Here is a 22,943-nt window from a genome sequence, read left to right as displayed (position 1 = left end):
TTTTTAGTTACAGTCCGTACAATATCTCTTTGTCCGTACAATATCTATCTCTCCTTCTCTCTCTCTCTCTCTCTTTAATTTATTCTATTCCTAGTTATTGAATTAATAATTGGTTAGAAACCACCCTCTCTCGCGCCAACGCTGTCATTTGCGTAATTTCGATATTTTCATAGGTTCCGTTACGAATAATCATTTCCGTTAGTTTGACACTTTAATCCAAATTACAATTGGATTATATGTAGTTTTTGAAACTATAAGGGGTTATGTGAAAATTAACTGTCGGCCTCATGGCAACAAATTCAACTATAAAACCATTGGCGCGATCTAGTGTGATTCTATTGTTCATTGATAATGGATTTACGTGGATGACATGGATAATGCACTTAAGTCCACCAATGTAATTGGTTATAAATAGTCATCCATTTAAAAATATTATGTATTTTTTAGTCATCGAAATCTACTTAGATTTATTTGGATGGATAAATCGGCTTATTAATAGAGAGCTCTTAAATTGAAGTTGTTCAATTTGAGTTTGCTCGATCCGAGTTTACTTCCTGGTTTCTCTTCTAGTCTTCAAAGAAAGGTGAGTGCTAAATTCAATCACAATTTGCATGTTTGGATGCTTCAAATGTATGAATTCTTTCAATTAATTACCAGTCTTAGTTGATCCACGATGTATCCCTTTCATGCACTTGTGTTTTTCATCTGCATGTGATTCAGTGTCTTAAATGAGCTTCATTCATCTGAAGGTTTGAAAAAAAAATACATGTTAATCAGGGCAATGTCCCTCAGCAGAGACCTCCTCTTCTTGATTCGACAGTTCTGCAAGGACGAGAACCTCCACAAAACTGCTCATATGTGAGTTTCAATTTCCTATTTTCTAATTTCAGCTACGGTTTTCTAATTCAGCAAATTAAGCAATGACTTTAGTTAAACCTTTGACACGGTGAACGAATTCCATATAGGCTCGAGCAAGAGACTAGTTTCTACTTCGACATGAATTATTTTGAAGAGCTGGTATTGAGTGGAAATTGGAGCGAGGTAGAGGCTTATTTGTCGAGCTTCACAACACCCGATAGCAACGAGTATTCTATAAAGATGTACTTCGAAATCAGAAAACAAAAGTTTCTTGAGGCACTAGACAGGTAAGTTATGTTGGACTGTTTATTAAAATTTCAACGAAACCAGTTTTTGAAACAATTTAACACATGCGTTTTTGGTTTGTAGGCAAGACTTGGCTTTGGCACTAGACATCCTGCTGAAAGATTTGAAATGTTTTGCGTCATCAAATGAACACCTGTACAAAGAAATGGCTTGGCTCCTAACAATGGAAGACTTCAGGCATGGATTTTGTGCTTGTCAATCAATTCTTTAGACATTATACATATTGATGACACCACCAGCTAAGCAGCACCGACGACTGCTATTATTATAATTCCAGAAAACACCATTCGCTCTCCACGTATGGAGATATTATATCTGCTAGAAGACGAGTCATGGATGAAGTTAAGGCACTCCTTGAAGCAAATCCCCACTTCCGCCGGAAAATAAAGCTTCCTAACATGGAGACCACACGGTTACGGCGGCTCATCAACCAGAGGTACATGTCTTCTCTTTATGTCATTTTCCATTTGGAATTTTTCCAATGATATGTTTAACATCTTTGTCGTTTTTCTTAATTAAACATCAAATAATATTCTTGGAAAATTAGTTCCATTTTACTCAATGAATCTGATCTTCTTTCATTATGACATGTAGTTTGAACTGGCAGCATAGTCAATGTGGACGTTCTGAGTGTGTGCCCCAAATCAATTCCCTTTTGTTTGATCACAAATGTACTGGTCAACTAAACGACCAAATCCCATTGGTATTTACCTATCTCAGCCTGGATTTATCTCTTTCTCTGAGTATCATTTTTTTTTCTAACTAATCCTTTTCTCCATAATTAATTTCAGTCCTTTCAAGCTATCTCAGTATCAAAATCTCCGCTTGTTGGCAATTCGAATTTTCCACTATTTAGGTTGCCTGACTCTCAAATTTCATCCAGTGCTATCAACCCTACAAATCAAAACAACCTCGGTACCTTTTGATCCCATATGTTTATTAATATTTTATTATTATGCACTTCCAAATATCTTACTAACCATGAACCGCATTTTTAGTTGTGACTTCGGAGGCTATCAAGGATTCCACCAATGCCTTTAGAATATTCTCGAGGATGCCTGTGGATAAGGTATTTACAAATGTTTGATAAAGCTTGTCATTACTAAAGTGATTATGAGGTGAATGAGAAATCACATTTAATAGATCTCTCTCTCTCTCTCTGTACATATATACATACATACATACATATATACGTGCATATATATATATATATATATATCCTTATACTATATAAGAATAAGTTGTGGTCAAAGGAGATTTAAATTTTAACCGCATGAATAGGAGCTTTTTGGGAGTATAAAATATTGTGTAGTTTTTTTAAAACTTTTCATACAATTGAGGGTAGTATGTGCTTAGGTATATTTATCGAAATACCCTCATTTTGGTAAATTTGAAATTTTGATTTATAGAGACATCTGGGCATTTCTGGAATATGAAATTATTTTGCAACCATTTTTGCATCGAGTACAACTCATATAAGCTTATTTGTTGGTATAATTACTAAAATGGTGTTATAGACACATTTAGTTAAAGTGTGGCTTTTGTTGTGCAATTAACACAAAAACATATTAATACGTTATACAATTAACACGTTGCTATAACTGGCCATTGGAGGATATCTTTATACTATATAAGAATGAGTTGTGGTCAAAGGGGATTTAAATTTCAACCGCATGGATATGGCTTTTTAGGAATGTGGAATGTTGTGTAGTGTTTTTAAAACTTTTGGTACAACTGAGGATAGTATGTGTTTGGGTATATTTACCGAAATGGTCTCATTTTGGTAAATTTAAAGTTTTGATTTGTTGATACATCTGGGTATTTCTAGAATATAAAATTATTTTGCAATCGTTTTTGCATTGAGTACAACTTATATATGTTTATTTGTTGGTATAATTGCTAAAATGATGTTATAGACACATTTAGTTGAAGTGTGGCTTTTGTTGTTCAATTAACACAAAAATATATGAACACGTTGTGCAATTAACACATAGTTATAACTAGTCATTGGAGGATATCCTTATACTATATAATAATGAGTTGTGGTCAAAGAGGATTCGAATTTTAACCACATGGATAGAGGCTTTTTGGGAATGTGAAATGTTGTGTAATTTTTTAAAAACTTTTGGTACAATTAAGGGCAGCATGTATTTAGGTATATTTACCAAAATATACTCATTTTGGTATATTTAAAGTTTTGATTTATAGAAACATCTGGGTATTTCTAGAATATGGAATTATTTTGTAACCTTTTTTGCATTAAGTACAACTCATATAAACTTATGTGTTGGTATAATTACTAAAATTGTATTATAGACACATTTAATTGAAGTGTGGCTTTTATTGTGCAATTAACACAAAGACATATTAACATGTTGTGTATTTAACACATTGTTATAACTAACCATTGGAGAATATTTCTTTGTCTGAAACAACTTATGTCTGCTCTTGAACAATTTTCAACTGATATCTGTATGGGTCTTTTGGGAATTATAAAATTGTAAAAATATTGATAAAGCAAAGTGTACAAGTGTGTGTTGCAATTAGAACGTACTATTATTATGTTTGTCATATTTAATGGCTATTTCTTTGCAGAATGTACTATTATTTGTCCAATGAAAAATTCTCTCTAACCATAGGTATCAAACATGGGTACTCCCCCCCTAGTATATATGTATGTATGTGTGTGTGTGCGCGCGTGCACCTTATTCTACCAAGCTAGCTAGTGAGCACTTGTATTATCTTTCCCTTGCCTTTTCTCCTTCTACATGTAATCATCGCTCTTTTGGTTTGCAATTGTACTGGTTTAGGTTGTGTCACAAACAAATGTTCCAGTTCAAAGCCAGAATTTGGATGTTAATTGTCCTGAGGACTTACCTGGAAAGGTTGAACGTTGTATGGACATGAGCTCCTTACCGACTAGCATGGACTTTCATCCTTTGAAAGCAACTCTCTTATTAGGTCAATTGTCGTACGACTAAGTTACTTTACTAAGTTAATGTTCTACTATCAAGTATCAACTTTATTGACATGTGTATTATTGTTCTAATTTTTCAGTTGGAAGCATCAATGGTGAAACAGAATTGTGGGATGTCCGCTCTGAGGTAAAATTTTTTTGGAATGCGTTCATGATTTGGAAGAGAGAGACCATCTCCTCATCATTCCTGGTAAATAAATTAATTACTGATCATTATTGATCTTCATCTTGGAGTCGTCCTGATACTATTTGAACCTTTCATTTCAGATTGATTATAATCAAAATCCCAAAATTTCAGTTAATCGTGTTTTATGGAGCCCAGATGGTTCAATCTTTGGTAAATACACAGGAGTTGAACTTCCTCTTTACCATCTATCTTCTAAGTATTTATTTTGTTAAAAGTATAATTTCTTTTACCCATTATAATAGGTGTTGCATACTCAAAACAAATTGTCCAGTTGTATTGTTATCATGCTACTGGTAATTACATCGAAAAACAATTGGAGGTATATCTATTCTGTTCTCTTTTAAATTCTAAAGTTGTTCACCTTCTGATAACCACTTTAACTTTGAAGATCGATGCTCACTTGGGAGGGGTACACGATCTTGCATTCTCTTCGCCATACGATCAAATTCTTGTAATTACGTGTGGAGAGGACAAACTCATTAAGGTCCAAATATGAAATTGTACTCTAGTAATTTTACTAGTTAAATGAAATAGGTAATAATATTTATAGTTTGTGCCAGGTGTGGGATAGTATGACTGGTTCCAAACAATACATATGTGAAGGTCATGGTGCCCCTGTGTACTCGCTGTGCGCTCATCTGAAGGAAGATATCCATGTATAGTTTCTCCTTGTTACCATTAAAGACTTTCCTTTCTCTACTTTTTTTTTTAACTTGATTTGGTATATTTTTTCTTTTTTTCTAATGGTTTTACTAATTGATGCATTGCAGTTTGTATTTTCTACATCAACAAATGGTGAGATAAAAGCGTGGATGTTTGACAATGATAACACAGGACCAAGGGTTGCCCTTGATGCACCTGGCCATTCTTGCATGAGAATGGCCTATAGTGCTGATGGTAAAAGGTAAGTCCTAGATATAGTATTGTCCTTGGTGTTTCTCCAGAAACTAAATCAACCAAACATTGTCAGGCTGTTTTCTTGCGGGACAAACGAAGATGGAGACTCATATTTAGTTGAATGGGAAGACACTGAAGGTTTTATAACCCAAAGCTACGATGGGCTCTCTAAGTCTTCTGCAGCCATAGTGCAATTCAGCACATGCAGAAACAGGTTTTTGGTTGCTGGTGACGAGCATTTACTCAAATTTTGGGACATGGACAATGTCAATATTTTAGTCTCTCTTGACGCTGATGGGGGCCTACCTGTATGATCTATACACCTTTTTGGAATTATGCTTTTACTTGCTATAAGAGTATTATAGATTTTCAATCATTTGTGATGATAAAAATGATGTTTCATTTACTTGTTAACTTCTTTCTCTATGTCAAGGCAAAGCCTTATGTTTGCTTCAACAAAGAAGGCACTCTTTTGGCTGTCTTTGCTGATGATAGTAAGATCAAAATCTTGGCAAATGATATTGGTACCCAATTGCTGCAGACTTTGCCTTCTGGCTCTGTTGATTCGACAGGACGTCCTTGCAGATCATCAGGGAAGGTCAGCTACTAAAACCTTTCTTTTCTTTTTTTTTGTTATTTTTCGAGAAGCAACTATTTGCTACATTAACAGTGCACAATTAGGCCAGTGACACCCTCCTGAATTAAAGTTGAGGATGAAAACATCCCCATGGCCATGGGGGCGTGGTCTGCGAATTTTTCTTTAGATTTCCTTTTCTCTTCTGATCTACAAGACATTGATTTTCACTTTCTCTTCTTTTGTTTAACTTTACTGCTCGAGCATGGTTGATATGTAAACTTGAACCGTCTGAAAACAGGATGATCAAAACATGAAATGTCTAGGAATTTCAGAGCTAAACAACCAACTGAGCACTAAGGAATATGCAAAACCTACGCAAGTTTCGCAGTGCAAATCCCTGAGGCTCACAGCTGAATTTAAGACAAACAGGGTAAGATTCTGTGTTGCATAAGTCTTCGTTCATATTAAGGGCTACACTTAACCGTTGGTGTTGGAGGCACCACTAGGAGTTGGCTTTATATTTTTAATCTCATTTTCTAGAGTTGTTCATTTTTAACCTAATTCAATGACGTACATTAAAAGAGCATACTACACATCGACTATTTTCCTACCACAAACATTAAATGAAAATATAGAAATTTCTTCATTCTAGATATGGTCTTTTATATTCTTAGTAAGAAATTATACCATGATATATGCCTTTCTTGCATTAACCACCACAAGAGATGATCAGTAGAAAATTAAAAAAAAAAAAAGTTTCCATTCTGTGTAGTAATCAAATTTCTCCTTCTCCTTTGACTGATAATCTTGCTCACATGCGATGTTAAGAAAGATAAATTTGATTACTCGGTATGCTCCTCTTCTGGTATAACCGTACTAGTATTCATTGACCTGAACTTAGTTGGGGCGTATGCATTTTCCTTCTGTTTTTTTGGGCTAAATTTAGGATTCAAAAGTTGCTTATTGGCTTTTAATTATCACAGATGTGTAGGTTAATTATCATGTAGGTTACTTAATCTTTGGGGGAAGGGGGCAAAAAAAAACATTGCTACTAAAGTACAAAGGTTGAAGCACTTAATTGAGTGGGTAGATGTCATTCCAGGTGTACAATAAAAGAAGGGTAAAACACACTTTACCCTCTTGTGGTTTAGCAATTTTTCATATATTCTCTCATAGTTTCAAAAGCTATACATAATCTCCTCATAATCTGGATTAAAGTGTTAAAGTGACGGAAATGATCCTTTGTGACGAAACCTAAGGAAATGTGAAAATATCCTTGTTTAAAAATTAAAATGGATTCAGTGACCAAAATATATAAATATAATATGCATGACACTTTAACTCCTTATGATTTTATGTTTTACTACATAACCCCTTTATGGTTTAGTACTTTACCATATAATCCCCTTATAGTTTTCAAAATATATATATAATGCCCATGTGGTTAATTAATAATTTTCAATTTCACAAAGGGGTACTTTTGATATTTTAGTTGACTCCATTTTATAATGCAAATTTCGTGATTTCGACACTTTAATCCAAATTATGAGGAGGTTATATATAGTTTTTCAAACCTCAAGGGAATAATGTGAAAAAATGCTAAATCACAGGAAAGTGTATTTTACCCATAAAAAAATATAACATACTTTAATTATTTTTCTACCACAAAATTAAATAAAAATATAAAAATGTCATGATTCTAACTCTAAGTATGGTCTTTTATGGTCTATGTAAAGAATTATACTACGACACATTTCTTGCATTCACCACGAGATTTTTTTTTAATTTTTTTTGTAGAGGGCCACCCAATAACAGGTGGCACCTCTCCAAAAATTGGCATATGCCACTAATTGCGGCGAGCACACCGTATTCTTTAGTAAAGCAAAGAGATAAGTAAAACAAAGAAAATATCAGACCTGTTTGAGAACCCAATTCAGCACTTAAAAAGTTAATGGATTCAAATCTTAATATATTTCAACCGTTTGATAACTAAAAATTCAACATCTGAATTAATTAAGTAATACTGAATCTTCTAGGCAAAACTTGCTCCCAACATGAAGTGATAAACTATTCACATATCACTTAACGTGATATGTACTCAAATGTATTAGATTTAATATTTTACAATTCAACAACTTAATGGATTTAGATTTCAGATTTCAAATTTCAAATTTCAGATTTTAGACTTTTTTTAAATTTTCGTTTTATCAAACGCACCCTCACTCTATGTAGCGCAATGGAACTTCTCCATTGACTGATAATCTTTTTCATATGTAATGCTAAGAAAGATAAACTTGATCACTCCTTGTACTGCTCTTCTGGTACAATCGTACAAATATTATTATACTGAAATTAGCTGGAGGTATGAGCAGTTCCCTTCTTCTGCCTTTTTGGGTCAAATTGAAGTTACTTATTGACTTTTATTGATCTCAGATATGTAGGTTGCTATACACTAACGCAGGTAACGGAATATTGGCTTTAGCAGCAGATGGCATTCATCTATTCTGGAAGTGGCCAGGAAATGGGTATAACAATTATGGCCAGGTACAACAGTTGATGCGTTCTGTTTTCTTCTGCATCTCTCTCTCTCTCTCTCTCTCTCTCTCTCTCTCTCTCTCTCTCTCTCTCTCTCTCTCTCTCTCTCTCTTTGTTCTGTATGTGTATCTTTGTTTTCTCGTGTGTTGATTTTTAGTTAAATTTTTAACTCTTGTCCAGATTCGCCAGTAGGGAAGAATTGGAATAGTTAATTATTACAGTTCTGTTATTTAGCAATATGCTCATTGCCGCAGGCAACAACAAATCGTCCCCCTTGTCTTTGGCATCCGAAGACTGGATCAGTTATGGTCAATGACCTCAACAATGACCCATATCAAATAGTCTCACCATGCTTTGCATTATCCAAGAACGACTCTTATCTTGTATCAGCATCAGGAGGGATGGTTTCATTGTTCAACATTGTAAACTTTGAGGTAAGCATGTGATAACTTATTTGTCAAAATTTTTTAATTTGAGCTGATAGAAATGGAAAAGCCAGCAGAAAATGTTTAACCAAAACACTTCAGTCATGCAGAAGAAAAATGCTGTGTGTGATTCCCGCTGATCATTGTATATCCTTTATCCTATCTATCTAATAACTATTATAGAAGGGCAAATCTAATTTGCATTCTTGAACATGTGGAAAAAATAAATTGCTAATTTTATTGTTAGAGCACCATTTTACATGAATCGTCCCTCCCATTGATTTCGAGTTCAATTTGTTGGATGTTAACTGCAGAAAGTGAGGCGTTGCCTGCTGCCTCCACCTACAGCTACATGCATGGCATTCTACCCTCTAGATAACAACCTAGTTGCTATTGGCATGGACGATTCAACTGTTCTCATCTACAACGTACGAGACTCTGAGGTATAACACTTATATCGTGTGTGTAAAACTTTTCAAATGATGAAAGAGTCGTAGCGATCAATTTACCCATTTTCCATACATATTACAGCTTATGAACAGGCTTTCTGGGCACTTGAAAAGGGTTAGCGGCTTAGCATTTTCGAACTCATTAAAAGTGCTGGTCTCTGCTGCAGTAGATTCTCAGGTCTGTTCTAAATAAAAACATATGTCACACTCATGTCCTCATAAGAATTGTTGTTATTAGCTGCAATGTGCAGTAATAATATTCCTAATCCGACCCATCTCACATGCAAAATTCCTGAATCCATCATATTGTTCCCTTTTGTTGCAGATCATTGTCTGGGATACAATAGCGTGGGAGAAAAAGAAAAGCATCTCGATGCAGATATCAGTTGGGTGGTGGCTGCCATCAGAAACCTCAGAGACCGTTATCCAATTTCACAAGGATCAATTGCACTTTCTTGCAATCCACGAGACTCAACTTGCAATGTATGAATCAAGAAGTCTAGACCGCATCAGACAGGTCAGTTTTTTCGCCCATTCATTCTTAGTTTTTTTCACCCATTCACTCTCCACAAGCACTCGAAGCATACATATATAGCAACTTGTTTTTGTATGCACTGGTTTTAATTTCTTTAGACTACGTTTTTCTCAATTGCTTGTAGTGGAACACGAGAGACTTCTGTGCAAGGATTTCGAGTGGAACATTTTCATGCGACAACCAGCTGGTATTTGTTGTCATGAGAGATGGAATTGTTATGATACTCAGCGCCTTAGATCTGAGTCCAAAATTTCGGATTGATCCTTCTGCTTACCTTCCGCCTAGTAGTGGGTACGTATAACTAGCTACAAGCTTAAATATCGCGGTGCCATTCTTCATCCCACTTTTTATTATATTATTATTTTTTCTTCTTAATAAACATTATATTTTAGTTCTTTTTTAGTTTTTTTAAAATCCAATAACTATTGATTGAGTAAAAAATAAATAAAACAATTTTAAAAAAGTAATATATAATAGAAAATTAAAAAATACAGCAGAAAATTCATAAAAATCTCCTATTTTATGCATTTTGATTTTTTGAGTTTGTTAATTTTTGTGTATTATTCAATTAATAGTTATTGGATCTTAAAAAAAAAACTAAAATGTGATGTTTATGAAAGAGAAATAACAATATAATAAAAAGTGGGACACGAAGTAGCACAGAATGTGGAACACAAGATACGCTGTGCTTAAATATATACTACTCGTCTCTTACGCCTGGACGGGCTTGCCATTTGGTCTAATTAATGATTTTCAACTTAAGAAATAAAGAAGGAAACTTGCATGTAATATTTACATTCATGCTCTATACCCGCATAAAACTAACTCATCGATCTTACAATCATTTTCACCAAGTTTCATATATAAAATCTGGGTAGTTTTTTGCTCATGAACCCCTTAACTTTCCTCTTCATCACATTACGTCTGACGTTAAATATGCCCTTTAGCACTATTTATTTGCCTTGATTATTCAATCTTATTCAATTTAGTTGGATCATCTTGAACATAACAATCTGCTTCTCTGGATGCAGTCATCATGTATATCCAGTGGTGATAGCAGCTCATCCACAGAAGTCGAACCAATTCGCCTTGGGGCTGAGTAATGGCGATGTAATCGTTGTTGAGCCTCATGAGTCTGAAGGAAAGTGGACAATATTACCACCATTTCACAATGGACCAAGAAATAGGATAATCATAGATTGAAGTTCAGTCCATCCTCTCAAAAGATGATGTGTTCAACATAGTTTGCATACTTCAGATTTCAAAATAATTAGCCGAGATTTGGCAATAACATCAATAAAACGGCTTATGTAGCTGAATGTGTAATTGTTTTATGCCTATATTAACTTTTTCCGAAGTATGGAGATGTAAACCTCCTCATTGCCATTTACGTTTTTTTTTTTTTTGGATAAAATATCAAAAAACTCCCTATAGTTTGATAAATGTTCAATTTAATATCCTCTGATTTAAAAACCTACGCGATAACTCCATGTGATTTCAATTAAATTGAAAATTGAATAGAAAATATTCAATCTAACGATTATACGTAAAATGTCAATATTAGTCCTATTATACGTAAAGGCAAAAACTTGTGTAGACCTGGTCCGCGGCCCTACATATAGACCGAGTGGTTCACAAAATGCCACATCATCATGGCAGAATTTTTCAAACCAAAATTATTTTGACTCCTTGAAGGCCTTTCCAGTATGCAGATATTTCACTTTAAGCACCGTTATCGCAAAGAATGTCCAGCAAATCTTCAAATGCGTATGGACATAAACAAGTCAATATTTAAAAAGCAGTCCACAAAGTTATCAATAAATGAGATATCAACCAGTCAATTTTCCAAAGGTATCTTCTAGTAACATTTTAGCCATAATCTTTCCAAACAATGGCTACTAGCCATAGCCATATACATACAAATCAATAACTAGTTTTAATAATGTTCCAGAATTTTCTTCTTCCTTTTTTTTTTTTTTTGCCCAAACTCCATCTTATCCTTGTATTAAGATCTCCCAACCCAAAATTTAAAAAAAAAAAAAAAAAAAGATAAAAAAAATCGTTAAATCCCCTAAGATCTTGAATTTTTTTTTCTATTTCTTTTGATTTAACATTTGTTGTTATTTTCAAAATTATAGATCTTAAAATTTATCTGAAACCTAACGTTAGTTTTTGTGGGAAAGAGGTGAAGGCGACATGGAGTAGAACAAAGCGATAGTGACAGTTGGAAATTGGCGAGAAAGAGCGACGAGGACTTTGGGTTCAAAACGAGAGAGTGCCTGAAAAAAGGGGTCATACGGTTGGCTATGAATCTCTCTTGGCTGGCAACTGCTACCTCCTCCCGAGCAAGGGCTGCTAGGTAATGGCAGTGATGGAGCGGAAGTTTGAGAGATAATGAGGAAGGATCCAAGTGCTGTTTGGGCTTCAGCTGGTATTTGAATGATTAGTATTAAGCAGTGGCACCAGAATGCGGGGCTTTGGGGGGTCTACATAGACATGGCAATTATGCTCAAAACCCAACAATCCACCCATTAATTTAAGAGGTTGGGTTGGGTAAGTTGGGTTTTGGGTCAATTTTGGATTGGATAATAAAAATTCATATATATTTTGGATGATTTGAGCATTTATGTTAGGCATCCATTACCCAACTTAAGAAAAAAAACAAATAAACAAACAAGAAATAATAATGAAAGTAGACACGTGCTTTATTCAATTTAGGAGCTGTATGGTCAGAGCCAGAAAATTTGGATTTCTGAGCTTTATGCCCCTTGGGTTGCTTGCTAGCCCTCCGAGTTCTCAATCCTAAAGGCCACCATGCTGGCTGTTTTGAACAAGCTAGTGCTCTAGCATTTGCACATAACAATGCTCTACAGGCTGTCCTCCCCAATCTTGAACTCCTGCTCAAGGGTTTCAAATACTGCAACTTCAATTTCTATGATTGGCTCCTTGATAGGATTAATTGGACACCCGCGGATGGTGGCGGAGGGCTGAGGCGGAGTTCAAGCAACCGTCCTTTCGTCTAACGAGGGGCTGTTGAGGAGCCTTCTATTTCTAGTCTAGAGATTTTTCATTTTTAATCTGCCAGGATAACGTGGCAAACTTTAGACCGCTCGGTCTACCGGTGTGCTTATAGACCGAGTCTACACAAGTTTTTGCTTCCTGTAAAATGCTTTTCATTCAATTTTTAATTTAATCGAAATCGTAATGAACTATAATGTAATTTTTTAAATCAGAAGGAATTAAATTAAACATTCGACAAATTATAAGGAGTTCATTTATATATGGGTAATATTGACATTTTATGTATAACTGTTAGATTGGATGTTTTTCGTCCAATTTTCAATTTAGTTAAAATCACACGAAGACATAGTGTAAGTTTCCAAACTAAAGGAAATTAAATTGAATATTTCACAAATCATAAGAAGCTTTTTTTTATATTTTACCCTATTTTTTCTTGAACAAATGATAGTTAAACCTAGGGCTCCTTTGAAGGCAATGTTGCCCCAAAAGGGAAAGGGTGGAGGGAATATGAGATTTATTAGTATGGATTTATTAATAAAGTAAATTTTATATACACTAACAGCGTATATATTATCATAGTTGGATATATGATATATATGCAAAATTTGAGTTTTAAATTCAAATTTGAATTATGTGTCATGCATCTAATAATGAAAGTGTATACACTATCAGTGTATATAAAATTGGGTTGATTACATTTATCTCCGTTGAGGTTTGGCCAAACTACAAATTGGACCCTTAGGTTTGGTAAAACCACAAAAGGTCCCTCTGTTTCAAACTCTATAGCATATGCGTCCCTGCTGTCATTCTACTGACGTTGACCAGTATGTTGTAACAGAGTCAACAGAGAATTGTGACACAATTCCTAAAGTATTCATGTGACACCAAAATTTTATCATTTTATTTATTTGTTTCACTTCTATCTCTTGGAAAAAAATCATTTTTAGAAAAAATCAAAAAGGAAAGAAAAAAAATCAAATAAAATTTTTGCCAAAAAAAAAAAAAAAGCAAGCAATCCACATGCACACACGCCAATCCTTTCCCATGGCTTCGTACCAGAAGCCATGGATGAATAGTACAGCAAATTGCAGCTGCATGTTTTATCCCATTTCCACTCAATTTTGGGGGGACAGATCATCTTCCAATCTTTATCCCAAATCTGCCATCTGACGGCTCAAAATAGTCCCGAAAAATCTGTTTTCATCACACCCATTGACATTATGTTGGAGGGAGCTTTGATTCCATATAAATAGATAAAAACGGGGTCTGAGAGGCATAACAACAGATGAGACAGTAGAGGGGCGGCGGAGAGAGCGAAGGGAGAGAAAAAAACAGTTAAAAAAAGGGAAAACAAGAGGAAAAGAAGGGCAGAATTTTTTTACAGAAAGGTGAGCCAGGGTTGGAGATTCAGGGACCTTCCCAGCCATTTTCCGAACTCATAAGTGCTTTTTTTGGGAAGATATTTTTTCTGGATAATCTACGGTGTTTGGAGAGGAAGTTTTGTGTTGATCATTTCTAGAAAGAACGGATGGAATATCATCAAATTTGGGTTTAAACCAGCCATCCACGCCAACCTTGAAGTGGGTTCCTGGAAGTTTTGCAGCTTCACTTTGTCATCTTACTTCGAAGTTTATTGCATCCTCTCATCAAAAGGTAGCTCCTTTTGCTTGTTTCATCTCCCTATAAGCTTAAATCCTGACCCAATCTGTCAAGTCTTGCACGCACTTGTGTTTGTTGTTTCATCCTATGATATTTTTTTTCTTCCTTTTATGCATCATTTAGCTCAGATTCTTGCTCTGATGTTTGATTAAAGATGTGATATTTATGTAATAAGGTCGAGTTTGATGATAGGATTGTGTAACGTCGTTGTCTTGACTTGAAAGTTTGGTGCTTGTTTGGATTTTGGTTTCTTCCGTTTTTGACATGAAAACCCAGTAAGGCTGAAGAAGAAACCAGCGAAGAAGATGCATGAAAGATTTGAAATATTACATTTTTACCCCTCGAATTTCTAACTAATTTCTCTATGGCCCAAAATCTGAATATTGGGACCAATTTTTGCCCTTTTAAGTTTTAATCCTCCTTTTATACTTTCAGTGAGTTTGTTGGGTAGGGATGAGCAAACAGTACAAATTCGGTAATTCAGTTAGTTAAATTCTGTGAATTCGGTTATAACCGCTTTCAATTTCGAATTCGCTATAACCGAATTCATTTTGCAACTGATTTCGAATTTGGAAATGGTAATGAATTCGGTTAGACCGAATTCATTTATTAAAAAAAAACTGATAAGATAACCCTGTTATGGTCCTGAAGTAAGTGATTGTGTAATTTTTAATTTACAAATTAGGGCTTCTAAATTATACTACATTCATTATGCTCCTTAATGATTTAAAAATTATTACTAATTTGATCCCCAAAATTATTCGTAATTTAACACATTACTTATGTTCTAATCATTTTGCGGTTTAATTGGCATTTATTTGATCACTTATACCTAGAATCCTTAGTCTATGATTTAAGGAACACATAAAAAGTGATTAATTTAAATTAGAATAAACCTTAGACTGTACAATGATTAGTGATAATTTATGAATTTATAATTTGCAATGATTAATAAAAAGGTATATTAGTTACAAACTTATAATTTATTTCAAATCAAAATGAAACTTATTTACTTACATATGTTATTGTGAAAACCAATACACTAATACATTGATTTTGCAATTCATATGCATTCACTTACACTGTTTAGTTGTCTTGTCTATACTTAAAACCTTAAGATTAGTGAATAGAGAATATGAATTTTTATGTTAAATATGTAATGTAAATTTAGAGCATACTAATACTTGCAAGTTACAGGTTACACATTCAAATATTCAATAATTCAAACATGAATGATGTATCAAATTACCAATATCTAAATTCTAATTACTAATTATGTTTATTGTTTAATATTTAGTATTATACATATATGTATTAATTATTACCTAATTCTAGTCATGTTACTCATGTATAAAATAATAAGTATTATAGTTATGTTATATTGTTATGTATTACTATATATTTGTATTATTATAGTCATATAACAATTAACAAATACTAAAATATGCTGTACATTATTATATATTATTATTATTATAAGTACGTGATAATACCATGTCCTAACTATTATTAATAGCATTTACCTATATAATATAATAATATATTAGTAGTATATACTAATACTAAATAGCATTTATCTATATATTATATAATTTTATAAACTAATTTGGTATTTGAATGCGGTAATGCGGTACCCTATTTCATTTATCGAATTTGAATGCAAAATCGGTTATTACCAAATTCATAATCTCATTACTTATTTCATACCATATTAGAATTCGGTAAATTCGGTACGTACCGAATTTGTACCAAATTATCAAATACCCGATTTTAAATTACAAAATTGAATTTGAATTCGGTTATGAATTCGGTATGTACCGAATTTGCTCACCCCTATTGTTGGGTAGATTAATTCTAGATTTTATGATATAATTAGATTTCGATAATTTTCAGTTATTTTATTATCTTGTTGGGTTTTAATAAAAATTACATGAGAATTGCATTAGATTTAATTTAATTGGGTTTTGATTGTGGGTTGGTTTATTTTTTTGTTTGGATTTTGGTTATTTGCTTTCTGGGTTTAAAACGTGGGCTTGCAAGTTAAAAGCCCTAGTTTTGTTGGATTATTTTGGGGTCAAAATGGGGGACTGCCCTGCTCCTTTTGCCTTCGACCTTCTGTTGGGCTTGGGAGGCAAGGCCTTGGTGTTTTGGTTGGACCATTAGATGGATTAACCCGTCCGTTTTCTCTGGATTTTTTGATGGGCCGAGGGCAATCTTGGCCAACAGAAATAAATAAAACGGCTCGTTGGCCTGTTCTTCAAAGGGATCTGATATGGAAATTGCATTTCAGTCCCTGAACTTTTGCGTTATATTGATATAATCCTAAAACTTTTGATTTCTTTCAAATAGGTTCTTAATTTAATTTTAAATAGGTCCCTAAATTTTATTTTCTTTTAATTTTGACCCCTAATCTTTATAATAATTATAATTTAACCCTTAAGACTTTTTAATTTTTGCAATTAGGTCCATGATAGTTTTGATTGTTTAAATACAAGTTGCTTTTCTTCTTTAATTGATAATTATACTTCATTTAAGTGCTCTAATTGGTGGATTTCATGATTATTTTTATTTTTTTATAATAAAATTAGTGTCTTGACCATTTTGTTGATTTTTGGAGTATAAATAAAACAAATTTCACCCTATCTAGTCATCACTTCAAGGGAGGTAACCTCTTTTATTATTTTAAACTCTTTTATGTGCTCCAATGTGATTTTATGTGTAATTGCATGTTTTCAGTGCTTTTTCTTTAATTAGTCATTCTTGTTCATTTTAAATTTCATTTGTTTTATTTAATTTTGATGATTATTTGAGAGGCATTAAAATGTCAAGTTATAATAGATAGGTGCTCAAAACATGTATTTAGTTAGTCTATGTAATAGATAGGTTTTATTTTTTTGCTAAAAATGTATTTAGTTAGATGAATGTAATAGTTAGGTTATTATGTTTTAGAATTTCCCCCTTAGATTGTAGTTAGGGCTCCGAATGTAATAATTAGAATTTTATTTTCGTTTATTTGCTTGAGTGTTTGCATGCTTATGTGTTTACGTGTTTATTCACTTTTATTAAGACATTTGCATCTAGATATTATGCCTACGTGCTATGTGCGCTATGTGTTTTATGTGTTTACTTGTTTAAATTATGTTTTATATGATTTATTTAGTTATAATAAATGTATGACGTTACCACACTAGTCAAAAGCGATTTGTGGTCATTCTCCTCGATTTCTCAGTAATCCAACATTAGTGAAGACTTGTAGAAATGGATTAGTCCAATGCTAGACCTTTTAGGCCGTTTTCGCTAGATTCACAGTTTTTGCATGACATTCATCGCATTTCATACATATTTTTCATTTTTAGGGTCTCTTCTCATCTTGCATGATATTTCCTCTATATATTATCTCACTTCCCCCTATGTGTGCGAAACATGACATTTAGACTTGCATTCTATTTAAGAAATTAGAAGTAGGTTAGTTCATTTACTTGATTAGGTTAGGGAAGTCACCCTTCAAATATGAGAAATGGACGAGTATGACTTCTTAGTCTTAACACGCTCGTATCTCTTCTATAAAAAAGAAAATTGAGTCACGAATCTTAGTCCTCCGTACCCGTTATGTTGCATACCTCTCTTTTATGTCACGTATATTTATATATTATAATTCTTCTTTTTCTTCGAGTCTCATCTTTGCAAATTCGTGACATCTTCTAAGAATCATTTTGGGCATCACAATTAATGTGATTTGCACCAATTAAATTTTGAAGAGATATTTCGACCCTTTCGATATTCATTAGATCTAGATTTGCATTCATATAGTAACATCCAAAATGTGATAAGTTTTATAGGTTAAATTAAGAAAATTTTTTACTAAATCACGCAACTAGACTTGACTAGGTTGAAAGGGTGTTTTGATCAAATTTTTGTTTTCCCTTTTTTTCAACCGTGACTCCCGAACTCTTTTTTTTTATTTTTCGAAGACCTGGAGTTGTGTAAAAAGAGTTTTGTTTAGTTTTTATTAAAAAAAATTTTAGATGACTTAGTACACCTAAACTCGATACCAAGTGGCGACTCTTATTTTTCTTAAAAATCTTTTTTAGACTATTATTTTGGGTCAAAATCGTCGCACTTTTTAAGTTCCATTTTAGACTCTTTTTCTTTATTTATTCTCTAAAAATCAAAACTCATTTTCACTCAGAAATCAAAAATTCATTTTTTATAACTTGTAATTTTATTTTTCAAAAAATGGGGCGCGACACCATGATTATTGAATCCAAATATATTCTTCCTTTTGCTTGTCTAACTAAAATCGCACCTTCTCAGCAATACTTCGACGGAATTCCACCAGGCTTTGCTTGCAATTGCATGGCAGCCATCTGTCATCATACCTCATTAATTAGAAGAAAGACAATCCAAATCTTTGGTAAAACACATAAAAACAAAAAAGCTTCAATTCACCATAATCCAAAAAACAAGATGCTTCAATTCATCATAACCTTGGTAAGACCCATTTGTCAAGCTACGGTATCCAGAAACTTCCAAGCTTCAAAATCTGCCAAAATAACACAAAATCCATGAATCTACTGATATCCAAGCCAACGACTTTTTTAATTTATCCAACGAAAAATCATCCATTGGCAGACTTGGTTCCTTTCTTCATTGACTCTCAAAACCCTACCAAAATAAATTTGATATTGTGAAATTATTCAGCTTAAGTGCCATGTTTCTCTTTATGTTTCGAAACTGAAACACAAGAAAATCCAGAGACAACGAAGGAGATATACCGAGGAAGAAATGGTTTGGATGGTGTCAAATCTGGACTCGATAGAGTTGGGGTTAGTTGAGGTCTTGTGGGAAAACAAGAGAGGGTTTTGAACATATCAGAAGTCTGAAAAAAAAATGCGGTTGTTAGAATAGATTGTTTGACCTGGTAAAGGAATACAAGCGGGAATAGAGAATAAGGAGGCAGATTGAATTTTGTTCATTTTTTTCATCATTTCCTTTTATTTTTTGCATGCGCTGATTTATCTATTCATTTGTTTCTGTTTCTTAATCTTTCTTTCTTCATTTCTCTTTCTTCATTTTTATGGGCATATAATCTAGAAAATTTTCATCTTTGGTATCTTTATCTTTATCTCTTTCTTTCTTTTTTTTTTGGCAAATTACATTTTAGCCTCCTGTGGTTTTCGCAAAAACCACGTAACCCCCCATGATTCAAAAAGTTATATATAAACTCCCTGTGGTTTGGGTTATGTGGTTTTTGCGAAAACCACAGGAGGCTAAAATATAATTTACCCTTTTTTTTTTTTTTAAGTAATCCTTTCTTCTCTCTCTTTTTTTTTTTCTAATATATCAATCTTGTAGTAATACATAAAGTTTTTTTTTGGGTTATAAATTAAGTCACTTTTGTCATTTCAAGACTTCTGGTAATTGGGCTTACATACCGTCAACGTCAATGACAAGGGAATGAGTGTTATTTGGCTAAACCATAGGGTCGGTTTTGGTAGTTTGGTCAAACTTTGAGGGAAATGAATGTAATTAATCCTATAAAATCAATCCTTGTTATTTGTTAATAAGGGAAATGAAGGACTAGATTGCAAGTTTTGAAGTGGTTCTTTTTAACGCACCTGAAGTGATTCAAATTCACGCAAAAACGTCTCGAAAAAAGATTGAGCTGAGTATGAAGCGGGATTTGCCGGTCGAGCTTGACCGCTGTCTCTACACTATTCTAATGTAGACATAACCAGCATATAGTTCTCCTGTGCCTACCCTCAAAGACATTCATCTGGTGAATGACATATTAGGAATTTTCCTCAAAGATTTGAGTTTGACTAAGGCAATGTTAGTGTTTTGTTTGTCAATACAAAGATCGGGTGCGAAGATATTCTTTGGCTTTATCTTCTAGGGGAATAGGTAGGTTCAGCTAATGATTTTAAAATTATTATTATTTATGTTTTTCTGCATTTTTTGAATATTTTCCTTTTCTTTTACTCTCAATTTTATAGTTCAAATTCATTTATCATATTTTGTTTACAATTAATGCATTTTGATAATTTTTGTTTTCAATATATCTAATGTCAGATACAAACGTGGTTACTAATAGGGGGTAAACGTAATTTAACCATAAACTCAGAGACTCATAAGTAGTTTTGTTAAATTTTAGGGGAATTAAATATCATTGACTTCTAACATTTCGAAGCACAATTTCATCCTTATAGAAGCCGACTTATAATAAACTTTAAAAAGTTGCCTTTCTGGAAGTGATTCCTTATTTATGAAAAAAGAATAAAAAAATCAATATTAAAAAAAAAGAATGAAAAGTACAATACATTTTAGGTTCACGCCTTTAAAATATATCTTTGTCGATTGTAGTTTAATTGTGAGAGGCATTTTACCAATAGGCAGGAGGGGAAGAAATAATGGCGAATTGCCTTGAATTTAGGACGATCATCAGTGGCTGCGGTTTTAAAAACGCTTCCTCAAGTTAGAGGCGTGGTTTTTTGAAAATTCTCAAGATGCCAAAGCATATTTGTAGGCAGAAAGTTAGTAGGGAGAGCACTATGGCATTCTTGCCTTATCCGCAGATTTCAACCAACCTCAATTAGGATTTAAGTATACTAATGGTCCATCAATTCTAGGGATTAAAAACCTTGAAACCATACAAATTTTATTAGTTTAAAGAGGCATTAATTAATCGATAAAATAATAATTTATTAATTTATCAAGTGTACTTGCATTTCAAAGAAATAATCATTTCATTCATTCGAATATACTTACAACTTAAATAAACAATCATTTGGTTTACAAAAATTGTTGCTAGCATCCTTGAAAATCCTGTTAATGATGAAGCTATGAGTGATACAGATGGAGCCATGTTACGCAGAAGGAAAAACTCAAATCTTCAATAAGTCTTCAAAATTTCTTATTCCAATATGGGAATTCAAGTCCAGCACTTTTAGATGAAATAAAAAAAATTAGGGATGAGATTTAGGTAAATTTATTTTTCAAGAAAAAATAAACAACAATAGGCTCACATTTTAGGAAAATATGATTTGTAATTTTAGTAAATTATTAATTTATTATATGAATGAGACCAAAGAATTATATAAGGTTTTTTTTAAAAAATTATTATGTTATTACTTTTTCAAATTTGTTAAGTTAGCTTGTTAACCCAAGTCGGGACTAAATAAATTATTATTTAATGGAGATTATTAATTTTTTGAGTATTAATTTACAGAGGTCTTACTGTATTTATATCTTTATTCTTTTTTGTGCATTGATGTAGTTGTTTCTTTGCTATTTGATCTATCAATTGCTGATCTCGGATACGAATTCATTAGGCCATTATTCTTCTGCTCCTTGTTCACCACTACGAATGATTAACATTTATTTCTTGGAAAAAACTAAAAAAATATTTATATTTTGGGAGAATGACCAAAATGGTCCCTCATATTTCAAAAAAAAATCATTTTTTTATCCTTCACATATAAAACAATGCAAAATAGTCTATGACATATAACAAATGTACTTACTTGGTCTCAAAACCTATTTCTAACTAAATAATCTATGGCATAAACTATCATCAAGATAGCCTGTGACATATAAGATTTCTCTCAGAGTTCATCTTTGTTCCTTTAGAGGTAGAAATGAGGGAAGGCTGATTCTAGGGTTTATGGAAGGGAGAGAGTGTTTAAGACTACCAAAGAATCAAAATTTGGAATTGAGGACAATCATTTAGATCAAATTATTTTTTGGGATACAAGAATATTATAAATCACTAAGCTTTTGTTGTTTAGATTTCTGAAATAAAATTATGCTGCTCATGCAGTTAAAGCATCTATGAATACGATATTCTTGCAATGAATTGTTTTTATAGGTGGAAGAATTTTATAGATTTTATTTGTGTTGTTTAGGGATCCAAGAATAATGTTATCACATGTAAACCAAAATATTTTTGTGCACCATGGCAAAGTGACAAATGAAGGTCACTCTCTACATGGTGCCAGAGTCAATTATGACTCGTAAATGAATCTCATACTATTGTTTGTGATCTAAAGCCGTACTTTTTATAATTAAAAAAAGTTATTTCTATCACCATCAATTTCAAGTTAGACAAGGAAAGTTTTTGCGACTCACAGAAATCTAACAAGTCACCAAAGTCTAAGTTTCTTGTGATGTACAATATCACAATATCTTCTTTATAATGTTTGAAAAACTGACTTGATATGATACGTGACAAGTGCTTAAAATGCTCGATATTTTGTGACTCTTTTAGTTGGTTTTAAGTCATTTTTTTAGAACCAAGAGTTAAAGTGGTACTTTTTCTACGAAATAATACTTGAGTATTGATGGATTAATTTTACTATGTTTATTCATTTTTACTTCCATTCACAAGGAGAATGAATATATCAAGTGTGAGGACTTGCAAAATTCCTTATATTTTTCTTAAAAATCCCCTTTTATTTGAAAAATATTACTTTAGAATAACCTTACTACTCAATCACCCCACAATAAGTGTAAATGAAC

The 22,943-nt window shown here is 32.9% G+C and overlaps 1 protein-coding gene across 1 annotated transcript; it reads left to right on the top strand.

Moving 5' to 3' along the window:
• The first annotated feature begins 781 nt into the window (after positions 1-781).
• Positions 782-11,019, top strand: LOC113693378 (topless-related protein 1). The gene is made up of 23 exons (XM_072053747.1): positions 782-858; positions 966-1,145; positions 1,228-1,341; positions 1,442-1,600; positions 1,759-1,835; positions 2,163-2,233; positions 3,975-4,059; positions 4,222-4,268; positions 4,409-4,478; positions 4,571-4,647; positions 4,717-4,812; positions 4,889-4,984; positions 5,099-5,232; positions 5,299-5,533; positions 5,659-5,823; positions 6,101-6,232; positions 8,236-8,346; positions 8,592-8,771; positions 9,077-9,205; positions 9,294-9,389; positions 9,537-9,728; positions 9,871-10,037; positions 10,778-11,019. The coding sequence occupies exons 1-23, from the start codon at positions 782-784 to the stop codon at positions 10,947-10,949; spliced, it is 2,862 nt and encodes a 953-aa protein (XP_071909848.1). The 3' UTR covers positions 10,950-11,019.
• The last annotated feature ends 11,924 nt before the right edge of the window (positions 11,020-22,943 follow it).

The sequence above is a fragment of the Coffea arabica genome, chromosome 6c, assembly GCF_036785885.1.
Source record: "Coffea arabica cultivar ET-39 chromosome 6c, Coffea Arabica ET-39 HiFi, whole genome shotgun sequence".
Taxonomy (NCBI): domain Eukaryota; kingdom Viridiplantae; phylum Streptophyta; class Magnoliopsida; order Gentianales; family Rubiaceae; genus Coffea; species Coffea arabica.
Note: the sequence above shows the minus strand (reverse complement) of the source record. Positions and strands in the feature narration are given on the sequence as shown.

Coding starts and splice junctions, on each gene's coding strand:
- LOC113693378 (XM_072053747.1), top strand. CDS start 782: ATGTCCCTCAGCAGAGACCTCCTCTTCTTGATTCGACAGTTCTGCAAG. Junction 6,233..8,235: donor CTGAATTTAAGACAAACAGG/GTAAGATTCTGT, acceptor TATTGATCTCAG/ATATGTAGGTTGCTATACAC. Junction 9,206..9,293: donor ACAACGTACGAGACTCTGAG/GTATAACACTTA, acceptor TACATATTACAG/CTTATGAACAGGCTTTCTGG.